Below are 21941 nucleotides of genomic sequence, written 5' to 3' on the forward strand. Positions count from 1 at the left end.
TTTTGAACATTCTCCCCACCGCCCCACCCATCTTTAGAGCTTTACTCCACTTTTTGGAAGGCCTTTCGTGTTGCCGTGTTCTTTTTTTTAACTTCTAGTGTCAATAGAAATTTTGATTTAACTTACACCACATTCATTTACACCCTATCTTACATTATATTTAAAACTATTTTGAAACAGAAGTTTGTTTTTCTGTGCATGTCATTAGAATTTCTGCAGTTGAACACTGCAGATGGGAGCCGGGGGGGACGTGATATTGAGACACAGATGCTCCCAGACCCTTTTCCCCTTTCACCCACATTTCCTCTTTCCCCCTACCTAACACATTCCCCCTTCCTCTCCCATATTCGAGAGCTGAGGTGAGCAGAAGAGCATTCATTCAGTCATTCCATTGAATTTCTGAGCGCTTAACTGTACAAAGCACTGTACTAAGCGCTTGGGAGAGTACAATATGACCACAGACAGACATATTCCTGCCCACAACTAGCTCACAGCAGCAGCTGTAGCAAAGAAATGAGATTCCCAAAAGCTAGAGGAAGGAATGAATGAATTTTGGCTGAGGACCATTGTCTTTCTGTGTATCTGGGATGGGATTCTTGTCTCTCTCTCTCTCTCTCTCTCCTTCTCTCTTTTTGGATCTTTGGCTGTGTGTATGAAGAGACCATCCGGGCCTCCTCAGGGACTGGAAATCTGCCCCCTGTGTTCATGGGAGTTGTCATCCCAGGTGCCCACAGGGATGGGCAGCCATCACTGTGTGGAGCCACTGCCCATTTGCATCCCAGCCTTTGTGTTATGGCTTCCCCTCCCCTTCAGCCTCAGACACTGAGACTGTCCAGGCCCGCTCAACCGAACCCATCTATGGGTCCTGGAGTTCCCTTTGATTTTGTTTTAGTTTTTCTAGTTGTATTTGTTAAGCGCTTAATGTTTGCTAGGCACTGTACTAAGCACTGGACTTGTACAAGCTAATCAGGTTGGGCATAGTCCCTGTCTCACATTGCATTCACAGTGTCAATCCCCATTTTACAGGGGAGGGAACTGAGGCCCAGGAAAGGGAAGTGACTTGCCAAAGGTCCCAGCAGAAAAGTAGTAGAGCCGGGATTAGAACCCAGGTCCTTCTGACCCCCGGCCCCGTGCTCTATCCATTAGGCCACACTGCTTTTCCTGTTCCCCTTCTAGGTTTCCTGTTGTGCCTGAGTTTTTCATCGCCAAGCAGGATTGTTGTTGTTGTTGTTATTGTTGGAAATGAATGGATTCATTATGGTGTTGAATGAGTTACTGGGTTTATTCCTTATTGGAAGGGCTGATGCCTTAATGAACTATAATAATGATCAGTAATTATGATACTTGCTGAGCACTTATGATGTGCCAAACACTATTTTGAGTGTTGAATAATGGTATTTGTTAAGCGTTTACCTTGTGGCAGGCACTCTACTAAGCATTGGGGTGGATACAAGCAAATATGGGTTGGACACAGCCTCTGACCCACATGGGGCTCAGAGTCCCGATCCCCATTTTACAGATGAGGTAACTGAGGTCCAGGGAAGTGAAGTGACTTGCCCAAGATCACACAGCAGACAAGTGGGGCATCTAGGATTAGACCCAGTGACCTTCTGACTCCCAAGCCCGTGCTCTATATGCTATACCACGCTGCTTCATTATAGTTGGAATGTTCATTCTCATTTATAGTCCACTTTGATAAATTTCTAGTAGTAGAAATTTGGCCATCAAATTCTGGTTGTCATAGTACAGGAATACCATCTAATGAAGGCGTGCTTTATGTAGTACAGTTAGCAATATTCATGTTAAACCGGGACAAAGCAGGTCAGATTCTAACCCCTGAGCACAAGTGTTAGAGAAAGTTTAGTGGGAAAATGCTTTATTCCTTTTTTTTTAAAAAAATTGACTTAAATAGTGGAAAGAGTATGGGCTTGGGAGTCAGAGGATGTGGGTTCTAATTCCAGCTCTGCCACTTGTCTGTCTTGTGACCTTGGGCAAATCACTTGTGGAAGAAAACTGCACTGACTCTCCGTTGCTTTCAAAATAATAATAATAATAATGAGAGTATTTGTGAGGCGCTTACTATGTGCCAAGCACTATTTTAAGCGCTGGGGGAGATAGAAGCTTCATCACACATGATGGAAGAGCACAGCACATTGTATATACTTCAGTACAAACAGCAGTAAATTCTACTTGGGATCAGTATTAGGCCCGGTCGTCTGGTTCTCTCCATTATAAGGATCAGGTAGGCAGGTTTGGAATCCTGTCCTGGCTTTTTCCTGTCTCAAGACGTTAACTGACCAAATATCCTGATAAGATATTAAGATATCTTAATATCCTAAGATATTAGATATAATATAGGTATTATAGATATTACTTAGGACAAAGCAAAGGAGAGAGGAGGATACATATATTTTACCACTACTAGGGATTCTAGTCATCTGAGGTAATCTTGTTCACTTAAGGTGGTTAGGAGATAATCAGGCCTAGAAACAAAACATGTCGGATGAGAAAGAGCAAATACAAGGAGGTCTAGACCACAGTGCTTCCACACCGTTCAGTGGGATGGAATGTCTACCATCTTGGTTGTATGGTGCTCTCCCAAGCATTTTGTACCATGCTCAGTAAATATCTTTGGTGATGGATGATCACGGAGGCAGCCATCATCACATGGTTCCCCTGAGCCTCTTGGGGCTACTGATGGGGACAGAATACTGGGCTGGTTTGGACCAACGGTCTTAGCCAGGACAGTAATGGCCCTGCTTTGGGTCTTCTGAGGGGAGCCAGGGGTGAAATAACAGGAACAGGCGGCCACCCATGTGGTCCCTCCATTGTGATAGCAGTTGTTGGACTCTGAGATGGGAGGAGCCTGAAAACTCTCCTCCTCTAGCCACATTAGCATACTGCTATTGTTGTGTTTATTATTTTCTTTGCCTTTCCTATTGCTTTGGTGTGGAGGCCTCATGCTGCCCCAGCCTGGGTCCTTCCCAGCCCACGGTGCCTGGCTGGCCTGGAGCAAGGCCCCAGGAATAGGAAATGGCTGCAGCAAATATGCATTTTGAAAAGTTCCCAAAGGCAGTACTGTAAGGAATGTAGCCAGTCACAGTTTGCACTTGGTGAAATATATTTTTATTTGGATTTTAAGTTTTCTTTAACATGCAAATGTTATTTCTTACTATGAAAATGAAGGAACCGCTATGCCTTTTTCATTTGCCATTTTCCTACCCCAGTTGAAAAGTTCTGAGTGGCAGTTGGGGTCCCCCTCCCCATAAAATATTTTGTACGGCCTCCTTAAAAGGCAACCGATTATCATTGGAATGAAATAAAATAAATTCAAAGACTGTGGTTTTAAAAGCAACATTTTTTCTGTGTTTGTTTGGATGCAGGTTACTACCATCCAGGAACTTGTCACTAATTATGAAGCCTCCCTGAAAACATGTGACTTTTTCAGCCCACATGGTAAGTCTTGTTCGGATTGGGTTCAACCTGATTTAGCTTGTATCTGACCCAGTGCTTAGGACAGTGCGTAACATGTGGTATGTGCTCAATAAATACCATCGATTGATTGACAGATTCCACTATTATTAGCAGTGATAACAGTAATAAGCATTTAATAAAATGGACCTATTAAAGTCCTGCAGCGTTTCTCACCCACCTCCCAAATTCTCCCTGCTATAATAATCCCCACTAATCAATCCATTGATTTTAGCATTCATTCATTCAGTCGTATCTATTGAGCACTTACTGTGCACACTTAATTGTGCAACTCACTGGAGAGGGAGAGAGAGGAAGGGAGAGGCGGAGGAATTGAGCGTGAGAGTGAACACAAGAGCAACAGATGTAGGCGCCCCTCCATCCCTGCCGGAGAAGAGCCTACTCCATTCCCAGTAAATGCTCGCTCTCAGGAGAGCTCCTTTTTCTCAGAAATGGCATTTGAGAAGAAGTTTCTCCGGGGAAAATAAGGGGATGCTTTGGCACGCTCTTCCCGCGGCTCCCCTTCGCCCCCAGGTGCGGCCGGGGATCGGAGCCGGCGTCCACATTGGGCTCCAAGAGGATGCTCACACCCAGCCGGCCCTCGGGCCTGCTCTTCCTGGACGCTTGGTAGCTCTCTCCGGGTGCGGGACTTAAGGCCACAGCCAGATTCGGTTGTGACCTTGGGCAAGTCATTTCCCTTCTCTGGGCCTCAGTTCCCTCTTCTGTCAAATGGGGATTAAGACTGTGAGCCCTATGTGGGTCAGGGACTGAATCTAACCTGATTACCTTGTATCTACCACAGCACTTAGAACAGTGCTTGGCATATAGTAAGCGTGTAACAAATACCATTATTATATTATTATTATTATTATTATTAATAGAGTGCTTTGCACACAGCTCTCAAATACCACTGATTGATTGAAGCCTCAGGACTGAGGTTCATCTGCCATTTTTAACAGTAAATAAAAATAATAGCTATTATTATTATGGTATTTAAGTACTTACTATGTGCCAAGCACTGTTCTAAACACTGGGGTAGATAGAAGGTAAGCAGGTTGTCCCACGTGGGACTCACAGTCTTAATCCCCATTTAACGGATGAGGTAACTGAGGCACAGACAAGTGAAGTGACTTGCCCAGGGTCACGCAGACAAGTGGCGGAGCCGGGCCCTAAGTCCTCTGACTCCCAAGCCTCTGCTCTTGCCACTTATAGTCTCTCTCTCCCTATAGACTGTGAGCTCCTTTTGGGCAGGGATCACATCTTCCAACTCTGTTGTACTTTCTGAAGCGCTTAGCACAGTGTTCTGTGCACAGTAAGTGCCCAGTAAACATCAGTGATTGAATGATTGCTTGAGACACTCCCCCCCCCACCCTCATCCGATCATCATTTGAAGATTTCTACAGAGTTTCTGTCCCATAGGATTAGGCTTTTGATTTGACATTGTTTTTCCTAAATTAGGTCTGTATTTTAGAATCGCTTGTGTCAGAAAGTAGACGGTCTAAATAAGAATATGGCAGTTTAGAAATAATTTTGGGTTTTTTTTGCAAAGGATGAGTGCTCTGCCTACAGTCAGCACTCAATAGATCTGAGGATCTATACAGAGGGAAATTTTAGTAAACAGCGTTGGAATTAAGGTTGCCAGGTTTTTAAGTGCAGCTGTTCATTACGTTAAGCGCATGGTACAGTGCTTTGCACACAGTAAGCGCCCAGTAAATAGGATTGAATGAGTTGCATTGGCCTCTGAAACGAATGTGTGCTTCTTTGCAGAAAATGGAGAGAAGGAGCCCCCAACGACACTTCTTTGGGTTCGGCATTTCCTGGCCCAGCACTTTGACAAACTTGGCCAATGTTCGCTGGCTTTGGATTACATTAATGCTGCAATTGCGAGCACACCAACATTAATAGAACTGTTCTATATAAAAGCAAAAATTTACAAGGTAAAATTGTGTTGCAACCTTGTTACAATGAGAGAGGAGGTGCCCGATATATTGTAAACCTGGGATTTCCTGGACCTGGATAGTATTCGATTTCGGTTGAGGGGTTCAGTGTAATTCACCCAGATTCAGCTGTCAGAAATTGTTAATTGTAATTAATCTGATAAAGTGTACCCTGATGATCACATCCAATTCCTGGAGGTTTAATTTTGGAAACTTCACAGCTGTGAAGGCAGTGATAAGATGTAAATGGTTCTTAAATTTTTTATAAACCAAAATAATTTTGACTTGAATGATATGAATCCTAGTAATATCTCTGTTATAGCACATAGGAAATCTCAAAGAAGCTGCTAAATGGATGGATGAAGCTCAGTCTTTGGATACAGCCGATCGATTCATCAACTCTAAATGTGCAAAATACATGCTGCGTGCGAATATGGTGAAAGAGGCAGAAGAAATGTGTTCAAAGTTCACAAGGGTAATAATTATTGTAATTATGCCATTTATTAAGCACTAATAAATTAGTTTAGGTCCTAAACGCTGGGATGGATATTGGATTGGACACAGCCCCGCTCCCACATTCTCACAATATGCCTCCCTCCCTCATTTTACTGATGAGGAAACTAAAGCCCCGAGAGAGTGACTTTCCGAAGGTCACTTCTAAATTCTAAGAAATGAACAACCTTGAGGATCAAAAAAAAAAAGGTTTCTGTACATTGGAGTGAGAGAATAAATCCCTTATTTAATGGAATTCTTGGGACTATTTTAAGGTTATTTTGAATTAGAAAAACAAGGTCATTTAGATAATATCCATTGTAACATTGTGTTATCATCAGCTGACACAGTCCTTGAATATTTACAATGAAAGCTTTTTTTTTTCCTCCTAAATCAGCCTAGGGAAATGGTAGTTGCTAGTTTTCTAATTCAGGTTAAAATGCAAGGAGGCACTGCAGGAGAGAGAACTCTCCACTACAGCAAAATTAATCTCCATGGGGAATCAGCCTAAATTCCCCTTACTTGTAGGGTATTTTAGTTTCCAGTTTGTGAGTATCATGCTGGAAAATGAGTATTCGTGTGCTTCGCGTATGCCTGCTAAATAATGCATTTCCACTAGAATTATTTTGGGGTGGATGACGTAACGAATGAGAAAAAGAACAAAAGTAAGTTGTCCCTGGTAATTGTAGGAATTGTAGTAAGGATTATCTAATGACTACTTGAATGGAGTTTCCATAGATTCCTTGGCCCTTCCAGAGTCAGGGTCTTTTCCTGGAATTACATATCGAGATTCTAGATTTGCCTTTAAGACTTACTCCAAACTTTTGGCTTTCATCTCTTCCCTTTTTCTTCATCCAAAAATGCATATATCTTTTATCTTTATATGAGCATCTTGCCTCTATTGTGCATTGGAAATTGGTTTCGATAATCAAATCGTTTAGCTTCTGATGAGTGAAAAAAGCAATTTTAAATTGTTTCATTAATTAAAACCCATACAGCAGACAAGATCACTGCACATCCAGCTGCCCAAGCTTTATATTCCCTTTTTTTCTCCCCTCAGAAACATTTCATCATTTGCTAGACTTTCCAACTTGCTATTCTGCTGTCATAGAAGCAGTGTGGTTCAGTGGCAAGAGCCCGGCCTTGGGAGTCAGAGGTCAGGGGTTCGAATCCCACTCTGCCACTTGGCAGGTGGGGGACTGTGGGCAAGTCACTTAACTTCTCTGCGTCTCCATTACCTCATCTGTTAAAATGGGGATTAAGACTGTGAGCCCTACGTGGGACACCCTCATTCCCTTGTGTCTTCCCCAGCGCTTAGAACAGTGCTCTGCACATAGTAAGCGCTTAAAAATACCAACATTATTATTACTATTATATGGTATCTCGGACCAGTCACTACTGTTACAAGATTCAGAAGTAATTTTAAAATGGGATTATTTTATAGCCATGGTTTGTATTGAGGGAAACAATATGAAGTGAAACATATTTCTTTTTCTTTAATTGTGTTTATTGAGCGCTTACTTTGTGTAAAGCAGCGGACTAAGCGCTTGGGAGGATACGATACGACAACAAACACCTTCCCTGCCAATAGCGAGCGGTCACATAAAATACTAATCTGAGGAAACAAACCTTCCAATCCCAGTTTTGGGTTGCAGACAAGATTTGAAGACCAGATGAATCGTATTGGTTTCAAAATAGTTTTGAATATTCCCTTTTCAGGAAGGCACGTCTGCCATGGAAAATCTAAATGAAATGCAGTGCATGTGGTTCCAGACGGAGTGTGCTTCTTCCTATCAGAGGCTGGGAAAATTTGGAGATGCCTTAAAGAAGTGCTACGAAATGGAAAGGGTAAGCGCTTCCAACTTTTCTCTCTCTCTCTCAGGCGGTGATTAGGCAGACGCAGAAGTCAATGAGTGCCTGCCTGCTCCCGCTTAGTGGAGAGCCGTATGGAGAAAAACGTTCCTAGCCGCTTCCCAACTTTCTGAGTTTGTGTCCAGTTGCCGGCGCCTATTTTCCAATATTTAAGATGCTTAAGGGTCCTCCTAAAAAGACCGCGACTTCCCTCTTCAGCATCCATCTACCTGGCATTTTCATACTGTTTCATAATCCCTCTCTTCTAGTGAGTCTAGCCTAGCTTCAAAGGACCCCTTGAGCAGATGGCAACCTGTAGCACCCTCTGAATTTGACCTGTCCTCTTTACACCAGGATCTGATCCCCAGCCAGTGTCTCTCCAGTTGGTCCTCCGTTCTTTCCAAGACATTTGTGCCCACATGCAGCCCTTGGCCCGCCACAGCCTTACCGTTTTTTTCGGTCGGTTTTTGCATGGTGTTTGTGTTCCCCGTTGAGTTGTCTTACTGTCCCGTGATAGGTGAAGTGAGGAGACTTCTTCTCCTGCGTGTGAATTTTGTTTTCCTGTTCTTTGTCATCTCTGAAGCATTCTTCTTCCAAATGGACAACAGGGGATAAAGAACCGTAAATGCATCACCTTTGGCAACCCACCTGTTGCCATGCTGACGCGGTATAAAGCCACAGGCATTGTAGTCAGGCGAGCCTGATGTCTACTGCCTCCGCTGCTAAACCACAGCGGTGATTTTAGCCGTTTCCCTATATGGAGACGCTGAGGAGACCCAGAGGCAAAGCCTCTTAGTGTTGGGGAGGGGAGGGTGATGACAAAGGTAAGGAGGCAGAACAGTTGGGTCAGTAGTCCTTCAAAGTTTCTACTTTGGCTGCTCGATGGCTACCTGATTTCTATTTTCCACCTCCTCCGAACATCAGGCTAATGACGAGAAATCGCTAAGACCGATCAGAAGGAGCTTAGCTGGGCAGGTGCCCTGGGGGAAAATGAAATTTTGCAGGGAAGTTATTATTTTGATTATTTGCCACGCTGCTTCTAATTCATATGGTGAATTACTCCGTTGGCACAGTCCAGTAGTTTGAGAGGGTTCGATGAAGGCGGTAAATGAGCCAGAGGAGTCAAGGAGCGGATGTGGGGAAGAAGGTAGAAGCAAAGGAGATGCCCTTTGTCCTAGTGTGAAGTGGGCGTGGGGGCAGCTTTGAGTATGAGGAAAATGGGAAGAGCATAGAGGGGAAAATTAGAAATGGAACTTCATGAAGAGCTGAGATTCTAGAGTTTGAAAAAGTGTCTTGTTATAAAGAGGGTTCGGAGGAACAGTTCGTCTGTAGAACGAAAGGTAAGTGCTTAAAGTGCATGAAGAGAAATGTAGGATGAGCCTAAGGCAGGATTTAAGTGATCAAGAGTTACTTAAGCTCTGGAGGGGTCTACCAAAGGAGAGGAGGAATTTCTGTTAGCAGGTAATAGAGGGCTCTCATTTCATTTATCCAACCTGGGTTTAGCTGTCTGGGTCGTGCAAATGAAGGGGGAAAGAACTAGATGAGCCAAGGGCTCAGAAATTTCCACGTGTGGAATTCCATGGCCGTTCAGGAGGAAGAGGTTGAGAAGCAATTTCTAATTTTTTTGGCGTATATCACCATAAAGAAGGATTATATGGAGAGCTAGAACATTCAGCTCTAATGTTAACATTAACATTCAGGAAACCTCAATGACTGTCCTTACATGTAATCCGACTCTGTTTACAGGACCTCAAAAAATGCTTGCAGTAAATACCGCTCTTAAAAACGTTCCCATTGTTTCTGTTTTAAAGGGCATTAGAGGTAAGAATTATTGCTACCTGTTAAGGGATAATCTTGTGGTTTTTGTTTTAAAGCATTTTTTTGAGATAACAGATGATCAGTTTGACTTCCATACGTACTGCATGAGAAAGATGACTCTCCGTGCCTATGTTGACCTTCTGAGATTAGAGGATGTGCTCAGAAAACACGCTTTCTACTTCAAGGCTGCTCGATCAGCGATTGAAATATACTTGAAGTTACATGATAATCCATTAACCAGTGAAAGCAAAGAACAAGAAGTGAACTCAGGTAACTCAATCAATCAATCAATCTATCAATCAGTCGATGCTATTTACTGAGCATTCGCTGTGTACTGAGCTGTCTGCTAAGTGCTTGGGAGAGTACAGTACAGTGGAGTTGGAAGACATCATCTCAGCCCTTAAAAGACTCTCGACTGTAGTGGGCAGGACGGAAATAAGAAGTTACAGATGGGGAAGCAGCAGACTATAAGGACATCACTGTTCTCGGGCTGGGGGTGGGCTGCATAGCAAAATGCTTAAGGTCTCCCGTTTTACAGATGAGGTAACTGAGGCACAGAGATCTTAAAGTGTTTGGAATATAGGCAGGACATGAAGCAGCACGTGCTTGGGAGTCAGAAGGACCCGGGCCCTAATCCCAACTCCACCACTTGTCTGGGCGTGCCTTGGGTAGTCGCCTAACTTCTCTTTGCCTCAGTTACCTCAACTGTAAAACAGGGATTAATATCGCGAGTCCCGGGTCTCAGTCCCAGTGAGGACTGGGTCCGACTGATTAGTTTGTGTCTGTCCCAGCGTTTAGTACGGTGTCTGGCACATAGTAAGCACTTACCAGTTACCATAAAGAATAAGGACAAGCATAATTGGAGGTAGAGGCGATGGAGCCAGTGGAGTGAAATGGTGGTGATAGCAGTAAGGAAGGGCAGGAGGGTGATGCTATGTAAGGAATGATGCCTAGTTGTCGAACCAAGAAAACGGGAAAAAACCTGCACAGCTGCAGAAATTATTCAAGCGGAGTGTTGCTGTGACATCACTGAATTGCATGTATTCTCCCATGTCCGTTTAATCTACTTCTTGAAAGCCACAGTCCCCATATCATTGAAGTTTTAAACACATTACATCTGAGAGGCGTCGAAATAAATTAGAGAAGATCGAAAAGCTATCTTGCCCTTTCTCAGCTCGATTCTATGGCATAAACAGAAGTAACCTGGTGGCATGATAAGGTGATCCTCCTTTTAAATGCTCTATGGATTGAATTTTTTTCTTCCCACCTCTGTGGCTACTCTTAGAAAATCTGTCAGCCAAAGAACTGAAGAAAGTGCTTAGCAAGCAGAGAAGAGCCCAGAAAAAAGCCAAACTGGAAGAAGAGAGGAAGCATGCTGAGAGAGAACGACAGCAAAAGAATCAGAAAAAAAAGAGAGACGAGGAAGAGGAAGAAGCCAGTGGTCCCAAGGAAGAATTAGTTCCTGAAAAACTGGAAAGGGTAAAGCAAGGGAAAATACTTGACAGTGATATTGTACAATTTTTTTAAAAAATGTATTCACCCTATTCCTGATGTTTGATCATTTAAATGTAAACACTTAACGTCTTGAATTCAAAGTTTTCTGCATATAAGGACCACAATTTTTGGCAAAGCCTAGTGAACTCCACTTATTGGCGATTTAAGGAAAGTGCAGTCCTTTATCCTGTGGTTACATTTTGATTTTGGGAAAACTCGCATCTCGAAACCCATACCTTGACCAATCATACAATCCTTTCCCTCCGACACTGCCTCTTGTTCTCTCCGGATTGATGACTGATGTCAGTCCAGTGTTCCCTAATTCCCCAGGAGCACTCTATCCAGAAGGCATAGTAAAAACACATTTTGGCAGGGAACTGACAATATTTTCATCAAATATTAAACCCAGTTTCTTTTTCTCCCCCTCTAAGTAAAATAGTTATGTCCCGAGTAGCAGTGCAGAAATTCAGATCCATGGCTCTTTTGGCAACAGTTTATATAATTGCTTTTAATGATTTTAAAAAACAAAGAATTAAGTGGTTATAAATTAGATGATTGCTATAATTTAGTTTTAGGTAGAATTTCATTTCCCAACAAAGGAAAATAAAGAGTTTTAATTGTAGATGTATAGGGGAAAATTTTTTGCAGTTTTTTTCTGAAGTGTTTTTTTTTTATCTTTTTGTTGAAACAGGTAGAAAATCCATTAGAAGAGGCTATTAAGTTCCTTATTCCACTTAAAAACCTGGTTGCTGATAACATAGATACCCATCTTTTAGCATTTGAAATATACTTTAGAAAAGGTAAAGTGGAGCTATCTAACTTTTGCCTAAAGTACTGGGTTTCCTGAGGAATACGTTCACGGGGATATGAGGTTTTTACTGCAGTGGCATTTTGCCAGTGGCTTCTCACTTAAAGAGACTCATTTAAGGTAAAGAGAAAATGGTGTTCATAATAATAACTGATGGGGTTTAAGCATTTACTATGCGCCAAGCACTGTTCTAGGCCTTGCCTCTTAGGAGATTAAACACATGAAAGCATTTAACTGTATGAGCCTCATTTAATTTCACTGGCTGAGTGTGTCCCTCTGAACATTACTAAGTAGAATTTTAACATGATTACTTAAAGAACAGAGAAATGTAAAAATGAGTTCCACTCTCAGTTGACCAAAATTTTTTGGTAAATTTAGCAAGCTCTGGGTTATGATTGAAGGGGGTGGTTATATTCAGAGTAGTCTTTTGTTACCCAGAAAAAAACCCATAATTTTTAAATGATTTTTTTCTTTGGTTTTTCTGATCCAGGAAAGTTTCTGTTAATGCTTCAGTCAGTCAAAAGAGCATTTGCAATTAACAGTAATAATCCATGGCTACATGAATGCTTAATTAAGTTCTCTAAATGTGGTAAGTACAAGGTCATCTAATAATAATAGTAATTGTGGTATTTGTTAAAGTACTTATGTGTCATCCACTGTATTGAGTGCTGGGGTAGATAGAACATAATCACAGTCTGTTAGGACTGAAAAGGCATAGGGAATCTCCATTTTGAAGATGAGGGAGCTGAGGCCCAGATAAGTTAAGTGAATTACCCAAAGTCATACAGTGGACAAGTGGCCAGGGATCAATGTAGGAATGGAGAAAGAAGGAATAAGAGAAAGGGTTCAAATTGGTTAAAAAAGTGGAGGTGGGTCCTGGGGGGAGGTAGGTGACCCTTCCTGGAATCTGGAATGGGTGGTAGAGGTGGATGATATGGGATTCGAAGGAAGGGCAAGACAGGGATGGGAGAGATGGAATGATGCAAAAGTAGCATTGGGATGCAAGAAGGGAGCCAAAACCTCCCCCTTTCCCTGTGAGCCTTGGGGAGTGGGCCAAGATGAGACCCCTCCAGACAGAGCAGCAGTGGAGACCTTGTCGTCTGGGGAGAGCCAAGTTGCAGTGAGGGTCAGGAAGAGCAGTGATTGGGGCAGGAACCAGTCAAGGAGGAAGGAAGCTTACCCAAGATGGAGCAGGGTTCCACAGGTCACACTTCGTTGAGGCTTTGGGGCACGGGGGAGGTTAGTGGGGTAAGGATAGCTGGTTGGGGGAGGTGCATGGGGGATGAGGGGATGGGACAGGGTGACAGATAGGATGGGGAGGGGCTGGTTGGAGGAGGGGAAGGGGAAGACTAAAATGGACTGCTTGGAGGGTGGGGGTTGAAGGGACGTGGTGAAGTTGTAGGGTTGAAGTTTAAGGGTTGTAGGTGAGGTAAACAGCAGCAGTAACTACTTGGTCCCGTGATTCCCGAAGGAGATTGTTGAATCTAGACTGTAGACTGTTGTGGGCAGGGAATGTGTCTGTTTATTGTTGTGTTGTACTTTCTCTAGGGCTCAGTACAGTGCTCTGCCCACAGTCAGCGCTCAGTAAATACAATTGAGTAAATTCTGAACTGGACCCTGGGTGCTTGAAACTGAAGAGACCAGTGTTTAGGAGTAATCAGGGGCTGGGTTGGCGTAAAAGTAAGCAGCTGTTGATATGTAAAAATGTAAAAAATAAAATTGGGGTCATTGTCACCCCCGGGGTTAAGCAACCACACCTCATCTGTGGAATCTGGCACAATCTGGACCCTTCTACACAAAATAACAGTTGCTGGCTCCTGGTTTTAAATGTTTAAGTCGGTTTAGTATTAAAAGATGCTATGACTTTTGATATAAATCCAACCCTGCCACAGAGTATGCTATTTTTTTTTTCCCAGTGTCAAGTCATAGTAATCTCCCAGAAATTGTGAACAAAGTTTTAACGCAAGAAATGCAGAAAATCTTTGTTAACAAGGACTTGGAAAGTTTCAACGAAGAGTTTCTCAAACAAAATGCTACCTCTGTCCAGCATCTACTTTCAGGTTAGTTTTATTTTGCACACAGTAAGCGCTCAGTAAATACCACTGATTGAAAGGTAACAGCCCCTTGGAATTCTGGCGGCAGCTAAGGTGGTTTCTGGGGCACTCTGGGATCCCAAGGCTGACTCTGAGGTGCCTTAACCTTCTCTCTGACTCCTGTGTGATAGGAAGGCTGAAATAATTTAAATGGCTTTAAAACCACACTGCAGGAAAAACATGAAAGGTCAGAAAAATTTAGGGAAAAAAATTAGTGAAAATATGGGGGTTAGGGGGGTGATAGCGCAACTATCCTGTGAAGACAGACCAAAAGAGATGGAAACTCTTCAGAGTGGAAAGAAGGCTGAAAGGGAGTTGATTAAATCCACCAAGTCATGAGGGGTGGTTAGGACACGCAGAATGGTTGCTCACCGGAGCTTTAGAACTAGCAAGTGCCTTTTGAAACTTCAAGATGAGGATGAAAAAAAAGTATAAGCGCTAATTCCCGGAAGGTCGGGGACTAAATTGGACATTTGGTTCTAGGAGGTTCTAGATACGTAAATGGGAGACCAGTCCACGTTGTAGTAGTAATCATAATATAGTAAATGGCAAAGCACTGTTGTAAGCTCTGGGGAAAGGTACTCAGATGAAAAGGAGACATGGTTCATGGCCCCCAGTAAATGGGGGCGGGTTGGCGATGGATACCTAAGGGGAGCTGAAACAAGAACAACGTAAAAATAAATAGTATCAGACCGAGATAAAATGGAAGAGATCATGAATTATAGATGTCAAAGGAGAGCAGTGATCCCCTTCCAGGGATTCTTCAGTGACTTCATGGAAGCAGTGTACTTGGTTAAGGTGATTCATTTTCTGATCCAGGATGGCGTTTCTTCTGTTCTAACTTTTTTCAGGTTACTCTGTATATTAGAAAATGACTGAAATATTAATAAATGAAAAAAATCACTAAAAATATTCATGCTTTCCATTTAAATGTTTCTCTCTCTTGGTAAATTAGGTGCTAAAATGATGTATTTCCTGGACAAATCAAGACAAGAAAAGGCAATTGCTATTGCCACAAGATTGGATGAAACTGTGAGAGATAAAAATGTGAAGGTAAACTTTTTAAAAAAATTTGGCCACAGTTGGCTACTCTGAGTTATTCCTTTTAGCGTTGTTTTAAAAATGAGCCTTTTCACCTTTGACTTTGGGCTATGTGAATTTTGGTGGGATATGTGGTCAAATTATCTGACCCCAGAGAAATGCTTCCTAAGAGTCCCCGGGTGTGGTGATCATTTATTTGGCATCTGTTAAGCACTCTGGGTTTCTTTTGCTTTCAGCTGCACATTTTGCCACCTCTACACTGTTGCCTGAATTTCCATCTGTAATTACTCTAGACTTTTTGTTCTTGTTTTGGTAGACTCTGACAAAGGTTTTTGAGGCACTTCTCGATGGCAGCTTTGGAAGTTGTAGTACTCAGTACAAGGAATACCGGACAGCATGTCATAAACTGTTTCCTTTTACATCCACCTTTCTGCCTGCCACAAATGAAGATGATAGTAGTTCTTCATCAGTGAACCACACGGCCACTAACCATGATGTGCTAGTTAATGAAATTTGAAACATTACAGACATTTAAGACTTTTGTGGAGGTGGTTATGGCTGGATTGAGATCAGGGTTCTTTTCCGGGATACATTTTAATACCTACAAGTACAAAATAACGAATTGGATAGCAAAATTAAAATGGAATGTGCTCTCAGCTCGTTTGGTTCTCCCAGTCCCTCCCCGCCCCCAGATTGCCAATGTTTAAACATCCATAATCAACATCTGTCATATTTATACTTGTATCGTTTTCATCTTACCAATAAAACCCTCATATTTTGAGCGTTACAAGAATGTTCGGGATCGTGCTTTCCCCTGAATGTTGCAGGTAGGAGAACATTTGGTCGCTGTAAACATTGAGCAGTTTGAACTGACTAATTCTAATGTCCCGTCAGTCAGGTTGGCTCCCAGTGCCTCTTTGTTTTGGATTTTAGTTTGATCACTTGGTGTCTGGGTGTTTCCTTAAAGTACATCACTACAGAAATGTTGGCTGTCTTGTATGACTTTTTTTTTCCCCCCTCCCAGTCCTGTGTTTCTGGGAAATCAAACCTGGCAAATGCAGACATTTTGCTTTTGAAATTAATGGAAGTGTTTGAAACGCTTTCCTCTCCAATGTTCCACACGTAATTCATTTCCTTGAAAAATCTTGAACCTTAAAGTCTTAAAAATGTTTTACCGTTAAAGCAGTTAAAATATTTCATCAACATTTCTCTAAATATCAACGCAAAGGATATCGTTTTATAGTTTAGATGCTTCCACATATTCTTCGGTTTTTGTAAGGGCAATTTATCCATTAAAAAAAATACTCTGATTTTACACAGAAAACTAAAACCATGCAGAGAGAGAACTAGAAATTCACAGTTGTTTTCAGGATACCTCAGTGGGAAATCTTTTAGGTGCCTGCCCCTCCCCTCCCATTGAATTTTTTAAATTAAAAATACAACTGCTTTCATTTGAGGAGTGTTTATTTTTACACTGAAGTCCTTCAAGAGAGCCTGCAAATTAGGTACTCCGAAGCGGAGAACTGTCAAATGTATTCAGATGTACCGACAACACAGGAGAATTTGTAAGTATTCCTACTTTGATCGTTAAGATGTAATATTGCGGAGATCAGTGACTTTTTGACAGCTCTGCATACTCTGGGAATCACTCTCAAATCTGAAAGTATCGTTGGCTTGTACAAAAAGAACTGTAATAGAATCGTTCTGTGTTTTTGTTTTTATTTCATTGCTATGTAAATATTTCAGTAAGTTACTAGACCTAAGGCAAATATAAATTCATGAGGGGAGATTTTACTAAGACAAATAAACTGTTCTAATTAAAATGGTTTCCTTTCTGCCTCATCCATTAGATTTAAAATTGCTGAATGAAAAAGTTCACTGTAAAATAATGCCAACCTATGTACCGCTGTAATAAATTATTTTGTACACAGTTACCCTGTTGGCTTTGATTTTCATTGTTGTGATTCTCAGTCCCAGTTTTAGAGAAGAGGCTGTTTTCCCTAAAATAAGCAAGTTGATTTTTGAGGCAGTGGAAATGACATCAGACTTAGCTGTTGAGCAAGGAGATGGCTGGCACCCATCCCTTAGCTATCCGTCCCCACATTGGCCCCTCTGAATACCAAGAAGATGCGAGCAGCATGGCATTAGTGGATGGGGCCTGAGAGTCAGAAGGACGTGGTAATCCCGGCTCCGCCACTTCTCTGCTGTGTGACCTTGGGCAAGTCACTGACTTTTCTGCGCTTCAGTTCCCTCTTCTGTAAAAAGGGGGATTAAGACTGAGCTCCTTGTGGGACAGGGACTGAGTCAAACCCAATTAGCTTGTATCTACACCAGTGCTGAGTACGGTGCCTACCACATCGTAAGCACTTAACAAATACCATAAAAAAATAAATGAGTGCTCAATTGCTCGAGCTTCACACAGTATTTCCAGCTTGCTCTCTTCCTTCCTCTCCCAAACCAACTTCCTAGCTATGCCTCTAGACTGTAAGCTCACTGTGGGGAGGGAATGTGTCTGATATATTGTACTCTCCCCAGGACTTAGTACAGTGCTCTGCACACAGTAAGTGCTCAATAAAAATGATTGGCTGATTTACTGCCTGGCCTCGCTCTCAACTTTCCCTTGTCCACTCCCCGGGTGTACCCTGTTCCCCGGGTACTAACTAACAAACCCTCCAAAATAATCTCACCTCTTGCGAAAGGTCTTCCTCAAATCAATCCCTGTAGCTTTTGTATTAGTTTATACTCTGTCCCAGCACTTATTTGTTGATTACCAGATTTTATTCAATCCTCGATTTATTTAGTATGTTGTTTTCATCCTGATTACTGGATTTACCATATTTTTATGACTCATTTCCCCTCATTAAAATGTAAGCACCTCTGGGCAAGGAAAATATCACTTGGAATGGACTCTCCCAAGTGCTTAAGGTATGTATATATGAGGTACTGTGTTATATTTTCTGCATCGTAACATATAACTTTATGTACATGTTTTGCTTTAAATGTAAATGACACCCCTGCTGGCAAAATTCATCTGTGGGTGCAGGGAGGGGGAATCCAAGGCACATTAAGTAGGTTAGGTTGGCTTGAGAGGAATGAAGTGGATGAACTGGGGGAGAAAACAGGAAAAGAGCTGACAGCTGGTTGAGAGCCTTAAAGCGACTTTCTGCTTGATGCAGAGAGGAGTGGCCAATCATTCGCGGTGTTTGAGGAGTGGGGGGATGTGCACAGAACGATATTTTTTAAAATAAAGGTTAGATAGCGGGCCCAGAGGACTGGTCTACGGTGTTGAAGGATGCCGCTGCTTCCAATTCCAGCGTTTAGAACGGTGCTTGGCACGTAGTATGCGCTTAACGTATGCCATTATTATTATTAATTCCCCTCCTCCAATTCTTTCCTTGATCCCCTTCAGTCGTCCACCTTCACTCACCTGCACCCGCCCTCTCAAAGGTCACCGACGATCTGCTTTCTTAACCAAGCCTTGCGGCCTTTACTCCATTCTAATCCTCCTCCATCTCTCATTTGCCTTTGACTCTCTACCACTCCCGACTCCTGGAAACACTATCTAAGCTTCGCTTCACTGATAGGGTCCTCTCCTGGTTCTCCTGCTATCTCTCTGGCCGCTCATTCTCAGTCTCCAACTCAGAGCTCCACCTCTGCCTCCCACCCCTGGCTATGCGAGTCCTTCAAGGCTCAGTTCTGGGTCTCCCTCCGTTCTCCGTCTGCACCCCCCTCCCTTGAAGAACTCATTCATTCATTCACTCCTATGACTTCAGCTACGATCGCCAAATCTACCTCTCCAGCTCTGACCTCTCTCCTCTGCAGTCCATGTTTCCTCCTGCCTTCGGGACCCAGTGCTTGGCACTCCAGCGCTTAGTACGGTGCCTGGCTCATGGAAGCGCTTAACAAATGCCATCATCATTACTTGGATGTCCCACTGAAACCTTCAAACTTAACACATCCAAAACGGAACTCATCTTCCCCTGCAAACCCTGTCCCCCTAACCTGAAATCTTGGCATTATGCTTAATCTTTCACTCAACCCAAATATTCTGTCACCAAATCCTATTATTTCTGCCTTCATAAAATCTCTAGCATCCGTCCCCTTCTCCAAACCTTTACCATCCCCATCTGAGCAGTGTGGCTCAGTCAGCAGGACCTGGGTTCTAATCCTGACTCTGCCCCATGTTTGCTGTGTGACCTCGGGCAAGTCACATCAGGCTTCTGAGAATTCCTGAGAATTCCAAGTGTGAGCCCCTTGTGGGACGGGTTGTGTCCAACGTGATTACTTAGAACGGTGCTTGGCGCACAAGTGTTTAATAACTGCCCTAATCATTACTATTACGATTATCTCACCTAAACCTCAACCTCAGCATTCTCGCTGACCTCCCTTCTGCTCTCTCACCACACTCTGGTCAGTCATTCAATCGTATTTATTAAGCGCTTGCTGTATGCGGAGCACCATCCCGAGCGCTTGGAAACTGCAATTCGGCAATAGAGACAATCCCTGCCCACACTGGGCTTACAGTCAAGAAGGGACTCCGGTCCTCATGCCGCTGCCGCCCGCGTCATTTTTCTACAAAAGAAAGAAGCTGCCGCCAGAAGCTGCTGTGCGACTTTGGGTGAGTCACTTCCCCTCTTGGTGCCTCGGTTCCCTCATCTGTAAGATGAAGACTGTGAGCCCCACGTGAGGCAACCTCACCCGGTATCACCCGGTATCTCCCCCAGGGCCGAGAACGGTGCTCGGCACAGAGTAAGTGCCGGACAGCACGGCTCAGTGGAAAGAGCCCCGGCTTGGGAGTCAGAGGTCGTGGATTCCAATCCCGGCTCTGCCGCCTGTCAGCTGGGTGTTGGGCAAAGTCACTTCACTTCTCCGGGCCTCAGTTCCCTCTGTAAAATGGGGATTTGATTCAAACTGTGCGCCCCATGTGGGACAACCCGATAACCTTGTATCCCCCCCCCAGCGCTTAGAGCAGCGCTTGGCACAGAGGAAGTGCCTTATACCATCATCCTTATCAACAAGTGCCATCATCTTGAGAAGCAGCGTGGCTCAGTGGAAAGAGCCCGGGCTTGGGAGTCAGAGGTCATGGGTTCGAATTCTGACTGTGGGCAAGTCACAACCTCTCTGTGCCTCAGTTACCCCATCTGTCAAAAGAGGATTAAATGTGAGCCTCACGTGGGACAACCTGATGACTCCGTATCTCCCGCAGCGCTTAGTACAGCGCTCTGCACATAGGAAGCGCTTAACAGATACCAACATAGGGAAGCAGCGTGGCTCAGTGGAACGACCCCGGGCTTGGGAGTCAGAGGTCATGGGTTCGAATCTCAGCTCTGCCACTTGTCAGCTGGGGGACTGTGGGCGAGTCACTTCACTTCTCTGGGCCTCAGTTCCCTCATCTGTCAAATGGGGATGAACTGTGAGCCTCACGTGGGACAACCTGATGACCCTGTATCTCCCCCAGCGCTCTGCACATAGGAAGCGCTTAACAACATTATTATTAATTTCCACTCCAGAGGCCCCGCCCACCCCGGAGGCCCCGCCCACTCCGGGGCTCGTCCAATCAGGACCCTGCCCCCGCAGGCCCCGCCCCCGGCGTGTATATAAGGGGGGGCCGGGGGGGCGCCGCCGCTTTAGACGAAGCTGGAGGGAGACGGAGCGGAGCTGCGGGAGCCATGAAGGCCGCCGGGCTGTCGGGACGCCCCTCGCCGGGGACAGGTGAGCGCCCGGGACCCAGACACAGCCCCATCTCCCTCTCCCCCCCCCCCCCAAGGCCCCGGAGCAGACGGCTGGCGGAGCGCAGATTAGAACCCACCACCTTCGGACTCCCGGGCGGACCTGCCGTCGTGGGCGGGCGGGGAATGTGTCTGTTTATCGTTGTATTGCACTCTCCCGAGCGCTTAGTACTTAGCGGGGCTTCCTAATAATAATCAATATTAACAGGCTTCTTATTGTACTTCCTATGTGCCAAGCACTGTACTCGTCCGCTCAACTGTCTATATTTTCGTTACCCTATTTATTTTGTTAATGAATTGTTAATAGAATCGCCTTGATTCTATTTATTTGCCATCGGTTTTTACGAGATGTTCTTCCCTTTGACTCTATTTATTGCCATTGTTCTTGTCTGTCCGTCTCCCCCGATTAGACTGTAAGCCCGTCAAACGGCAGGGACTGTCTCTATCTGTTGCCGACTTGTTCATCCCAAGCGCTTAGTACAGTGCTCTGCACATAGTAAGCGCTCAATAAATACTATTGAATGAATAAGCGCCGGCTGGGCTGGCTACGCGCTAATCGTAGCTAATCCCTGTCCCACGTGGGGCCGAGACTCTCAGTCGCCATTTGACAGATGAGGCCCAGTGGAGAGAAGCAGCGTGGCTCAGTGGAAAGAGGTCACGGGTTCGAGTCCCGCCTCTGCCCCATGTCAGCTGTGTGACTGTGGGCAAGTCACTTCACTTCTCTGGGCCTCATCTGGAAAATGGGGGTGGAGACTGGGAGCCTCACGTGGGACAACCTGAGGACCCTGGATCTCCTGACTCTGCACAGAGTCAGCGCTTAACAAACACCAACCTTATTGAGTGACCTGTCCAAGGTCACACGGCCCTCTGGTCCAACGAAGTTTTGGGATCCATAGCGAGCAGAGGGGTGGAGGCTCCCAGGCAGGCAGGCAGGCAGGCAGGGGTGAGGCCAGGGCGACCCAGTGAGCCGGGGCTGAGCCTTCCCTTCCTTCCCCTTGCAGGCCCGGAGCCCTCGGAGGCGGGCGCGGCCCTGGCCGACGCCTTGTGCGAGTTCGACGCGGTGCTGGCCGACTTCTCGTCCCCTTTCCACCGACGCCGCTTCCGCTACGAGGAGCACCTGCAGCGCATGAAGCGGAGGAGCAGCACCAGCATCAGTGACAGCAGCGGCTTCAGCGACTGCGACAGTGAGTTCCACTTGGCCCCCTCT

General features: G+C 44.5%; 2 protein-coding genes across 6 annotated transcripts in view; both read left to right on the forward strand.

The window, feature by feature from the left end:
• Window positions 1-16939, forward strand: part of NAA16 (N-alpha-acetyltransferase 16, NatA auxiliary subunit) — a 56070-nt gene extending 39131 nt beyond the window's left edge. For 4 of the 5 annotated variants that reach the window (XM_029048291.2, XM_029048293.1, XM_029048295.1 and 1 more), the window contains 11 exons: window positions 3384-3456; window positions 5239-5408; window positions 5731-5883; window positions 7620-7748; window positions 9626-9839; window positions 10855-11048; window positions 11755-11863; window positions 12362-12460; window positions 13788-13931; window positions 14920-15017; window positions 15322-16939. In XM_029048291.2, the coding sequence (XP_028904124.1) occupies window positions 3384-3456; window positions 5239-5408; window positions 5731-5883; window positions 7620-7748; window positions 9626-9839; window positions 10855-11048; window positions 11755-11863; window positions 12362-12460; window positions 13788-13931; window positions 14920-15017; window positions 15322-15522 (1584 nt within the window). In that variant the 3' untranslated portion in view covers window positions 15523-16939. Of the gene's footprint in view, window positions 1-3383; window positions 3457-5238; window positions 5409-5730; window positions 5884-7619; window positions 7749-9625; window positions 9840-10854; window positions 11049-11754; window positions 11864-12361; window positions 12461-13787; window positions 13932-14919; window positions 15018-15321 lie in introns of those variants that run through there. The other variant, XM_029048296.2, reaches the window with a different exon arrangement.
• Window positions 16940-20637: 3698 nt separating this feature from the next.
• The window catches only part of RGCC (regulator of cell cycle), a 12045-nt gene continuing 10741 nt past the window's right edge, over window positions 20638-21941 (forward strand). The window contains exons 1-2 of the mRNA XM_029047737.2: window positions 20638-20717; window positions 21736-21918. Of these exons, the coding sequence (XP_028903570.1) occupies window positions 20675-20717; window positions 21736-21918 (226 nt within the window). The 5' untranslated portion in view covers window positions 20638-20674. The remainder of the gene's footprint in view (window positions 20718-21735; window positions 21919-21941) is intronic.

This window comes from Ornithorhynchus anatinus, chromosome 20 (assembly GCF_004115215.2).
Source record: "Ornithorhynchus anatinus isolate Pmale09 chromosome 20, mOrnAna1.pri.v4, whole genome shotgun sequence".
Classification (NCBI taxonomy): domain Eukaryota; kingdom Metazoa; phylum Chordata; class Mammalia; order Monotremata; family Ornithorhynchidae; genus Ornithorhynchus; species Ornithorhynchus anatinus.